Source organism: Paramisgurnus dabryanus, chromosome 13, assembly GCF_030506205.2.
Source record: "Paramisgurnus dabryanus chromosome 13, PD_genome_1.1, whole genome shotgun sequence".
NCBI classification, from domain to species: domain Eukaryota; kingdom Metazoa; phylum Chordata; class Actinopteri; order Cypriniformes; family Cobitidae; genus Paramisgurnus; species Paramisgurnus dabryanus.
Window position 1 is genome coordinate 8099648 of NC_133349.1, and position 12074 is coordinate 8111721.

At 37.7% G+C, this 12074-nt stretch overlaps 1 protein-coding gene across 4 annotated transcripts in view; it reads left to right on the plus strand.

Moving 5' to 3' along the window:
- Positions 1-9273, plus strand: part of gramd1a (GRAM domain containing 1A) — a 33598-nt gene extending 24325 nt beyond the window's left edge. For all 4 annotated transcript variants that reach the window (XM_065298637.2, XM_065298634.2, XM_065298635.2 and 1 more), the window contains exons 12-19: positions 2192-2313; positions 2610-2752; positions 2840-2943; positions 3023-3238; positions 3357-3444; positions 5279-5386; positions 5471-5591; positions 7072-9273. In XM_065298637.2, the coding sequence (XP_065154709.1) occupies positions 2192-2313; positions 2610-2752; positions 2840-2943; positions 3023-3238; positions 3357-3444; positions 5279-5386; positions 5471-5591; positions 7072-7167 (998 nt within the window). In that variant the 3' untranslated portion in view covers positions 7168-9273. The remainder of the gene's footprint in view (positions 1-2191; positions 2314-2609; positions 2753-2839; positions 2944-3022; positions 3239-3356; positions 3445-5278; positions 5387-5470; positions 5592-7071) is intronic.
- Positions 9274-12074: the final 2801 nt, after the last annotated feature.

The following is a 12074-nucleotide window of genomic DNA, read 5'->3' on the forward strand; positions in this document are numbered from 1 at the left end:
AAAACCGGCCTCTGAAATGAAATAAGGCAGGGCTGGATTTGAATTTGTCCATCGAGATCTGATTGGATCATTTGAAGTTGGGTCGTGTTGCTAATTGCTAATCGCAGCGATATTCTCCCAGACCCCGCCCACCTGCCATATATGACCGGAAGTAAAGAGAGATCATTTTTAGGAGGGGAGGAGATTTGCATTTTTGATTAAAGATTATGAGGGCACATGAATTTTTAAAAATTAATGAAGCTCACAGATAAATCATTTGTAAAAATTACCACAATATTACAAAACAAATTACAGTTTTTTTTATTTGACTTTTCATTGCGACTTTAATGTATTTTTAATGAAATATATCAAATGCAAAAACCCTGCATGTTTTTGTTTAAAAATATGAAATTTGTGGTTAAGGCAAAACGTGAATACCCTGATTAGCTTTAATGTATTTATTACAAAAGAAAAACATCCAGTTAAAGGAAAGTGCAGTAATTTATTACAATGTTAAGCTTATATTGATAATATATGTGATTTAAGTTATAAAACTACCTTTAGCATCAGTTAAAAGGATAATAACAAATAACATATAAATAATAATGAGAAATAAATTGATAAGACAAAAAAATTTATATATATCCAAAGGGAATATTTTATGTTTGACCATCAGACACCGGAGGGCAGAGTAGCTGCACTGAAATTGCGGCAAATTTCAGAAGGACTTGCCGAGATGAGGCTGCCCTCGTCGGTGTATTCCCCGAAACTCGCAAATCCAAAAATTTTAATAGAGGTGCTATCTTTACTAACTGACCACATATGAAGTTTATTCATCTATATTCTCAACTAAAAGGCTTTTAAAACTAGTGCTGCCCCATGATTAGTCGCAACTAATCATTTGCAGAATAAAAGTTTTTGTTTACATAATATATGTGTGAGTATTGTGTATAATAATTATGTATAAATACACACACACACATGTATATAATTAAGAAACGTTTGCATGTGTTAATACATGTTTATATTTATTTATTACACGGCTCTCTGGAATGCTTGATTCTGATTGGTCAGTTGAGACATTTGCAGGTTCGTTCTTTTCAAATAATAACCGCTCCAAAATAATAACGCATAGCCGGACTACTTGCACGAGTAAAATCGCTCCGCGCCAATAAAGATCAATAAAGATTACTGTCTGTTTGGCGCCATCTTGTGACAAACACTCGACAACCACGACAAGACACAGAGAGCTTACTGAGACTGAACTTGACAAAATAGAGCATGACAGCTACGAAGCCAACACACAAAAAAATACAGAATGGGCATTAAAACTTCTCCAAGACCGGCTAAAAGAGAAAATAAATGGAGACAGACAGGTATGAAGCAGAGGATCTTAATATGGTATTACGATCATTTTATGCTCCGCTTCGCGTCGGGTCCTGATCACACTGTCGGGGCTTATTTCCCAATAACTACCGGCTGCCTCTACATTATCCCTTACATATCATTTATATTATATCATTTTTTTTCTTAAAATTATACATTTATATATATACATAAGTATTATACACAGTACACACACATATATTATGTACACAAAAACTTTTATTCTGTAAACAATTACTCGTGATTAATCGTGAGGCAGCACTACTTAAAACATTATTTCTTTATTGCCGGTGACGTAAAAAGCATTTTGGGAAACTAGGCTGTCATAAGTTCGCACAAGTCACCTCCTGATGCATCCTCGGTAAAATGGGCGGATCAAGAACACATCCGGGGATTTATGTGAACTTGGCTTGATGCGAACTTGGAATTGAAACCGTACTTGGGCCGCGACTGATGAAGTGAAGAACACAAGTACGGACAAGAATGCATATTGAGAAATGCCTACTTTCACTTTCACTCTCTCACTCATACACACACTTACTCACTCGCTCTTTCTCTCTCTCTTTCAATTTTCAACTGTAAAGGAATTTTATTGGCATGACTGTGTCACAAAGCATAATACAAACTAAAATAACAATAGTAACGAGCATTTAAGGTGGAATTAACTCTCTCTCTCTCTCTCTCTCTCTCTCTCTCTCTCTCTCTCTCTCTCTCTCTCTCTCTCTCTCTCTCTCTCTCTCTCTCTCTCTCTCTCTCTCTCTCTCTCTCTCTCTCTCTCTCTCTCTCTCTCTCTCTCTCTCTCTCTCTCTCTCGTGTCATTGTTCAGATCTCTCTGTGCACGGGTGGCAGCACGACAGCAGCACTGCGTGCAGCAGTAGAGTTTTGAGTTACACCATCGCCATCAACAACCCACTGGGACCCAAAACTGCTCCTGTGGTGGAAACACAGGTGGGTCTACATTGCCCTTTTTCTTTCTCTGCTCTTTACAAACAAATAACAAGTGGTCCCTCTCTATTGTATCATCAGTACTTTAAAAAAAAAACTTGAAAAATCTTTGCTTATAAAGATAAAAGTAATTTATTTTATACACTTCAAATGCATTTCATAAAAATGTTGTTTTAAATAAAGCATTTGCAAAATTGAAGAAATATATTTTTACCTGACTAAATTATCATGGGATTCCCAATGAAAGTGTCACCCTAGCTTCTCAACACTGACCGTGTTTGTTGTATTGTGTTGTGCAGACTCTTCACAAGAGCAGCACACGAGGGGAGTGTTACGTGGTGGACTCGGAGGTCATAACCTCAGGCATCCCCTACCAGGATTATTTCTACACTGTACACAGATACTGCCTCACCTCCATCAACAAGCACAAGAGCCGGCTCAGGTAATACATCCCGGCCATTGTTACGCTCGCATTGTTGCGCTTCAAACGCAAACATTGCTGAGCAACCCATTGTGTGTGAATCTGCAGGGTCTCGTCCGATATCTGCTACAGGAAGCAGCCGTGGAGTCTCGTGAAGGCTCTGATCGAGAAAAACACTTGGAGCGGTATAGAAGAGTATTACAGGCACATGGGTAAGTAGCCATCCTGCATCAAAGTTAATGTGTTTAGTGCTACTCTGACGCTTAAAAGTTATTTCTGTGTCCTGATCAGAGATGGAGGTGTGTAAATTGGAGACGCTGTTGCAGACGGAGGTTTCCGTGATTAGCACGGGGGACGTGGCTTCCGCAGGCTCTACCAAGACGCCTCCTGGCTTGCGCAGACGCAAACGCAATCCCCGCCGTGCAGGAGATCGAGAGCGGGAGGGAGCAGATGATGGCGAGCGAGGCGATAGAGGAATCGTAGATGAGCGAGAAAGAAGAGAAGCCAGTGAGTATCACAGGAATAACAATATAGGGTTGGGTGTCCATGTGGAGAGCGCTGACATCTGGTGGTGGAATGTGGAATTGCTGTTATAGATCTAACGAGTTATTTTCCTCTTCTTCAGGTGCCCAGTACGGCAAGATGGGAGAAAGGTGGCGTGGAACCAACAACAACAACAGCATCTCCACCATACTGCTCATCATGAGCTTCATGTGAGTGCCCTCATTTTGGGAAAGTTTGTGCAGTGGAAACATTTATCGAGTGTGTTTGTAATGTCAGCACTGATGTGAACTGCTGATAACCGCAGGTTAACGAATTTATGAACAGCTTGTACAGCTGTTCTGTGGTGTTTACGTGAACATTTTGTTCAGCTCTTATTTCATTCTTTAACTCTTTCCTTGCCAGCGTCTTTAAAAAAGGTTGTGAGCAGAAAATGTTCTTCTTTAAATATGTAAACATCAAATGAAAGAACATACCCACTGCTTTCAAACAAAAAACAAAAAGTTTCATCCTACCTTGATTTTTTTCTCTTTTATCACCTCTCAAATATGGGTTGGTTTTTTGAAAAACACAACATTTTGAGTAAAAAGCTGAGATAATTGCGTTTTTGTGAAAGACTTCTGATAGAGATCATATTCAGAGCCATGATCAAAACATACGAGGAGTTTGAGCTGTTTGTCCTAAGGCGATACTTTTTTTGAAGTTGTGTAAGAGCACCACCTGGTGGATAATAGCGGATATATACGGAATGCCGGAAAAACTCGTCATTGGCAGGGAAGCGTTTTCTCTTAATTGATGAATTAACTTGTCAATGGCGGTGAAAGAGTTCATGCAAATCTTTCCCACTATAGTAGAATATACAGTCATGGGAATCTTGTTGGACAGCACGTTATGATTAGGGTTGCAACGATTAATTGCGTATCCCATTAAAAATGCCTTTGAAATCAATTCTGAATTGATTCTGTGTTTCATGCACAGATTGTGTGTGTACTATGGCGTTTTGGTCAGTAAAAAGTCCTTATTTATGAGTCGGAGTCGTTTATAACGTGCATTAAAAAAGCAACACTCGTCAAACACATGGAATCCTGTGTCGAAGTGGCATCATACGTTGCCACTCCCAAGTATAAGGTTTTCTTGGCATTAATCTTTGGAAAACACTCCTAAGTCTCTTTCAATTTAAAATAATGGCTTAAAATAACGAACTTCCATCAAAATGATGTTTGAAATGACCTATTGCATGAGGAAAAACTACGTTTAAATCGCATATCATCGGTTAGTACAAACGCTGTCATTTCACAAACGTTTTAATTGATATTTTAGAAAATATCTGTTACGTTTTGCGCAAATCTGTTATGGGGCGCAAATTCAAAATATGTGCTCGGAGTGTCATGTGTGTTGCTCGTGTTTTCAAAATATGTGTTTGTTGTGTCATGTGAACCATGTGCATCACGTGTTTTGTCAAAATAAGGGCCTGCTGCACACGCGTCAAAACCGTTTATGATAAAAGAGACGCTCACATTCACAAAATACACGCAAGAAACTCTCTTAACAGCAAACTGTGATTACGCATGAGATTATGCGAGTATCTGGCAAACGCGAGCGTCTCTTTTATCATAAACCCTTTAGACGCGTCTGCAGCTTGCACTTATTTTGACAAGACACGTGATGCATAGGTTCACTCGACGCGCCAAACACACATTTTGAAATTACGAACCACACACATGACGTGCTTACATACATGTTGTGACGAACTTCACATCATGCGCCCTCAAAAAAAGAAGTCAACGGTCGCCACTGATTTAAACGCAGCTACTGTCACACTTTCAGTAAAGGCTTGACTAAGTAGTGTCTGTGTCTCTTCTTCTGCTTACTAATATCCTCCTGCTTTTTTCGGTCATCTTTTTTCTTGCTTCCTCCTGCATATAGGATCTGTGTCAGGTACAGCCTTTATCTCTGTGATAACACACGATTTTGTCAAACACAGCACTTATTACACAATCTAGCACAGATGACTATATTTACACCTCTCCTCTGTTACATCTCCAGTTTGGTGGTTCTGGTGGCGTTGAACATGATGTTGTTTTACAAACTCTGGGCACTGGAGCGGGCCGCACACACGCTGGAGACCTGGCACTCGTACTCTTTAACCGACAGGTATGTTAAAGCCGATGTTGTCATACGATTGCCTTAATGGTCATGCAGGCATGATTTATACTCGTGTGATATTTCTGTCCCCAGCCCTCTGCCTCAGTCGGCAGGAGAGTGGGCGCAGGTCCTTCAGCTCCAGAGGCAGTTTCACCAGGCTCAGATGAATAAATGGCAGCAGATTTTACAGTCTTCGGTCACACTTCTAGATCAGGTTTGAAAAGATGAATCCTTCTTAGATCACAAAAACATTCAGTCGTATCCTCGTATACGGGGATGAGATGTTTGACACGTGTCCAAATGAAACAGAATATTTAATAGGACTTATTTGAAATGCTTGATTCTGATTGGACGGTCGCGACATTTGCAGGTTTGTTATAGAGGGTATGCATTGACATTACTTTTCCATGTGACATGCCGGAGCTCGCCCTGTTGAGTGGCAAAACATTCAACAAAATGGCTGGTTTTCATAAAAAAACCAGAAATAACAACTCGTTACAACCAAGGTATGCAGCAAAGCATTTGTGAAGCCACAACACGCACAACCTTGAGGCGTATGGGCTACAACAGCAGAAGACCCCACCAGGTACCACTCATCTCCACTACAAATAGGAAAAAGAGGGTACAATTTGCACAAGCTCACCAAAATTGGACAGTTGAAGACTGAACAAATGTTGCCTGGTCTGATGAGTCTCGATTTCTGTTGAGACATTCAGATGGTAGAGTCAGAATTTGGCGTAAACAGAATGAGAACATGGATCCATCATGCCTTGTTACCTCTGTGCAGGCTGCTGGTGGTGGTGTAATGATGTGGGAGATGTTTTCTTGGCACACTTTAGGCCCCTTAGTGGCAATTGGGCATCGTTTAAGTGCCACAGCCTACCTGAGCATTGTTTCTGACCATGTCCATCTCTTTATGACCACCATGTACCCATCCTCTGATGGCTACTTCCAGCAGGATAATGCACCATGTCACAAAGCTCAAATTATTTCGAATTGGTTTCTTGAACACGACAATGAGTTCACTGTACGAAAATGGCCCCCACAGTCACCAGATCTTAAACCAATAGTGCATCTTTGGTATGTGGTGGAACGGGAGCTTTGTGCCCTGGATGTGCTTCCCACAAATCTCCATCAACTGCAAGATGCTATCCTATCAATATGGGCCAACATTTCTAAAAAAATGCTTTAAGCACTTTGTTGAATCAATGCCACGTAGAATTGAGGCAGTTCTGAAGGCGAAAGGGGGTCAAACACAGTATTAGTATGGTGTTCCTAATAATCCTTTAGGTGAGTGTATATGACATCATATTTGAAACCAAATAGCATGTTCGTGACTAAAAATAAACGAATGAAATATTTCAAATCAATATTAAATGTTCCTTACCTTACTTATGACGTAAATAGCGGTGTAATACGCGGGATATTGTATAGGCAGCCGGTTGTTATTATGAAATAAGCCCATTAACGTGATACAAGATTCTTTGATCGGCATTGGGTCCTGATCACACTGTCGAAAACAACCGACTGTCAATACATTATCCCTAACTTTATGAAAGGTAAGAGGTGTGACATTATTTTTTGGAAACAAAAAAGTTTGGTAAAAGATAATGAAGACAAAGCACTGCATTGCTCACTATTAAACCAGTGACAAATATAAATTCCTATTCAATTGTTTGTATCTCTTACTGTAGATGAAACAGTCCTTGGAGAAGCTCCACAGAGGAATGATCACCCCAGAGGTGCAGGACGAGTCCGATTCTGCACCGGATACACTGACGGATCAATGAAGGGATCCTCGCACGCCATCCAGAACCCCCTTATTAACTCTCTGACCTGCGACTTGACACCTGTGGTGTCCAGGATGGGACAAATCATGAAAGGGAAATGGTGGTTTCTTCTGTTAATGCTGTGGACTTTCTCCTGGATGTACAGCAAACATTACTTCTATCATTACTGTACGGGTCTGAAGCAATAACGCAAACGTATGGGATCAAGCCTATTCCACGTTTGGGGAACATCTGACTACTCTGCATCATGAGGTCCAAACTTTGTGTTCACGGGAGATATCCCTTCATATGAGAGGGAAGGTGCTTCGATATCCACATCTCTCTGGCTCATATTTGGAGGTGACTCGTACCTCCAATCTACTCCTCTACGAAACTAGACATTTCATTTTAGAGGAAACGTTGTTTTTCATGGAAGAGACACTCCTTTTTATTCAATACCTCTTCCAGTTTGTTTTTCCTAGCTGTTACTGACACTCGTCCATTACTAAGTAAGAAAGCGTGTCCGACCATTACAGTATTTATTTGATAGACTTGAATTGCGGTCTGATTTCCACGGACCATTGTGCGTTTCTGCTCGTGCTGTATTTTGAACACGGACCAATGTACAGACGGGTAAACTGGGAGGGGGGTATGAATACGAATTCCTATATTAGCAATAATCAAGTTGAGAAAATTGTAATAACAAATAGTAGTTCATCTATGAAAATGTAAAACATGCAACTGTTACTGAGCGTCAGAGAGAATTGTTTTTATGTGTTAATTTAACCATTGTTGCTCCCTAAATTTTAAAGTCTTTTTAATTATTTAATCTATGACTTAAAGAAATATTCCCCCTTAAAATGAAAATTAGACTATATGTTATGAATTTCTTCTTTCAGACAAACACCGTTGGAGGTTTATCAAACATCCTGGCACTATTCCTCATTCCTAAAAATAAGTGGAGCCGTTTCACACGATTATGGTGTCAGGAAACTCACTGAGTTTTATTGTAACAAGACTTGAACTGTTCAGAGTTACTGTAAGCTCGACCAGCTAAAGCGCACACAGATTTTAGTACATCGGTCTTGGAGCTGAATGTTTAGGACCAAGTTAAACTCAAGGCCAGAGGGAACTAGAGCAAGAATTATGATGTACATTTTGCTCAACACTGTAGACGGACGAATCTCACAAATCATTTTTCACTTTCAAATCAAGAAGAGCTTTTGTTTTTTGCACAAAGAGAATGGCAGATTAATATATTGTTGCATTGTGACAATTTTATGATACGTTTTCATAACACATTTAATTATTTTCATTATTATAAAGATGTTATCAAGTTTGTAATATTATTCTTATCAATGATACAGAAATAAAGCCATGCAGCCAGTCAAGACACTTTTTTTTACAAAATATTTCCAAAAGGCACTTTTGTGCAATTTATATTATGTAAATAAATATTAGTCATCATAATTATTTCTCAGGATTTTTACATTTTTTGGCCATTAAAATTTAAGGGAAATTGATTTTCCCTTGGATTGGATTGCTTGGATGTCATCAGAATGTCACAATGCATCATACAGACATCGCTTAAAGCGATAGTTCACCCAAAAATGTAAAAACGGTAATCATTTACTCACCCTCAAATTGTTTCGAACCTTCTTTGTTTTGCTAAACACAAAGGAAGATATTATGAATCAAGTACAAAACAGGAACACCATTGACCTTCATAAAAGGAAAGAAAAATACTATGGAAGTCAATGGATGCACTTCTTTTTGCAAAATAATGTTTTTTTTTACGTTAAGGTGAAATATGAATCTGATTTGTAAGATTCGTCTAAAGGCTTTGGGTTTATTTTCTTTCCCCTACTTTGATTTGGACAGTCTGTTACTGTTGTCTCATCCGCACATTTCATTATTTGTCCCTGTATTTGTTGTCTCGCTCTTCTCCCTCTGGGTGTGTAATCCGAGTGATGTCTGTCTGGGGCGCTGCTGTGCAAAGCCCCTGCTGAGTGATATAAGTGTGTGCTATTTATTCAGGTCCGGGAGGGAGAGAATGAAGATTTGAAGACGTGATTGTAAAAGAAATGACGGTCAAAGATGTATAATTAAAAATCTGCAAAAATTGTATTACTGATTCCTGATCTTGTTTCCTGATTCTTAATGATGTTTACTGTATAACATGATTAGTTCCAGTGCTTGATTCTGATTGGTCAATACCTGTGTCAGGGTAGAAGAGCTCACATGCAAAACCCTTTTAAGTGCATTTGACGTTTTATTGTACATGAGCATTTTTTTTATCAGATTCTTAATGGATTCTGCCAACAAAGCCATATTTTTGAATGCCCTGAGGCGGAGATTTAAAGCGAAGTATTATATATACGTGTCCAGAGCATTCGGTTAATATCATTCATTTCACTTTTGACACAGGTGGCATTTAGCGGCTTTTGCATCTGACCTCCTCATTATGTAAATAAACATTTTGTAAGTCGGTCAGGGACTATTTTTTCCAACAGAAGGAAGGCTTTTAAGGTGTATTGATACATATTTTTACTTTAATATTTATATTTTGTGGTACATTTGTGAGCTTGGACCACAAAACCAGTCAAAAGGGACAATTTTTTTTTTTATTGAGATGTATACATCATTAGAAAGTGAGTAAATAAGCTTTTGATTGATGTATGGTTAGTTAGGATAACTATTTAAAAATCGAAATATTGAGAAAAGATTTGTCCTTTAACTCATTCCCCACCAGTCTTTTTTTTAAAGTTGCCCGCCAGCATTTTTTGTGATTTTCACAAAATGCCTTCTAATAATTTTTTCTTCTAAAAATATATAAACATACAAATATATCAAATGAAAAACCGGCCCTTCTACTTTCAAACAAACAAACAAACAAAACGTAAAAAAAATGTCATCCTATCTTCATTTGTTCTCTTTTAAACCCTCTTTACTCATTCCCCACCAGCCATTTTTTGAAAAAGTTGCCCCCCAGCATTTTTTGACATTTTCACAAAGTTTCACAAAATGCCTTCCAAATTTTTTTTTTTTTTAAATATATAAACATACAAATATGTCAAATAAAAGAACAGACAAAATGAGAAAAAAACTTTTAATACTATCTATATTTTTATCTCTGTTTATAAACTCTTAAATATAGGTATTTTTCTTTACAAAATATAATTTTTTTGCAAAAAGTTGAAATAATTGCATTTTTGTGAAGGAATTTTGTTAGAGATTAGATTCAGAATGATTATCAAAACATACACAGAGTTTAAAATTAGTTAATAACGTTTTGGCTTCAGTTTTTTCATAAATAAGGTAATCGTGGTATTGCAGATTAACATAAAAATTAATCTCGAACACGTTTTTTTTTATGCAAATGTTTTCTCTTAATTGACGAGATAACTTGTCAATGGCGGAGGAAGAGTTAAATATGGGTAGGTTTCTTCAAAAAGACCAAATTTTAAGTAAAATAAAAGCTGAAATAATTGCATGTTTGTAAAGTGATTTTGTTACAGATCAGATTCAAAATGATTATCAAAACACATAGTTTAAAATTAATTAAATTAGTTTTTGCTTTATTTTTTTTAAAAATTGGGTAAGCCAGTGGATAATAGCAGAATTACAGATTTCCGTAAAAAAACGTAAAAAAAAGCAGTGAAGTGTTTTCTCTTAATTGACGAGATAGCTTGGCAATGGCGGGGAAAGTCTTAAGCAACTGCATTCGCTCAAAAATAAAGTTTTTTTATATTTACGGTAGGAAATTTACAAAATATCCGTATGGAACATGATCTTTACAAATGCAAAAGTTTTTGTCATAAAAAAATCATTAATGTATTATTGGCTATTGCTACAAATATACCTGAGTGACTTACGACTCATTTTGTAGTCCAGGTTTAATTTATAAAAGCTATATAGGCACTCGAGTTAAGGACTGTATCATGAAGAAGTCACGCCCTACCGCCATGACTTATTACACAATACAGCTAAAGTTTGGCTAATCACATTTTAAGAAAACAAATATTAAATAATCCCATTAAATTTTTCCCGACAAACACAAAACATACAAGAACACCGAAACCATTTTTTTTTATGTATTTTATTTTGTATCTCATCCATAATTCGGCAAGCAACGTTTTCACTTAAAACATGAAATGCGTCCTTGAATTGTTGAGGCCATAAAAGTTGTGTGTGCATATACTGTACAGAACGGCAGACATCATTAAACATTGGTTTTATGTGACCATCCAAAGTAGTTTTAAAAACTGTTGCTCAATCAATAATGATCACAACTGGCAGTGTTAATAAAAGTGTCTTTAAAGTCATGCAGTAAAAAGCCACCAATTGAACAAGCACCAAATGAATGAAAGATAGAAAAGAAACCCAGAACTGGAAAGTCTGGAAAATATAGCATTCATGCATAAAGGCAGTGAGACTCTGGCAGTGTGGTGCTGCCCTCTGTAGTCACTACCCGAAATTGGCTACCAAGAGGGAAGGAAGGAAAAACTTGACAGTTTTTACTACACTTGTGAATGAGTACAAATGATTTCTGCTTTTCATTCCTTTATCTTTTCAAAACATCATGCATGAAGAGCCAGAGGGTTTGCACATTGTTAGGGAGGCACGAATTTGACTCTTAATTAATCATTCTTAAAGAGATTTTATGCAGCCCTTGGTTATTCAGTCAATGCTAAATTGGTTCGGTCAACATTACAAATGATTCTTGATAGCACATCGCAATTACATTTAGTCATTTACCGCAACACATATTGGTCTCCTGTAAACCTCACTGAAAGAAACAATAGAAACCATTAGAGGAATAATTATGAAAGCTAATGGTTTTAATGGAAGTAGCCCCCCAGAGCAGTGCAAAGGTCATGGATTTGATTCCTAGGGCTGTTAAAATGTAATGGCTTACGTTGGATGAA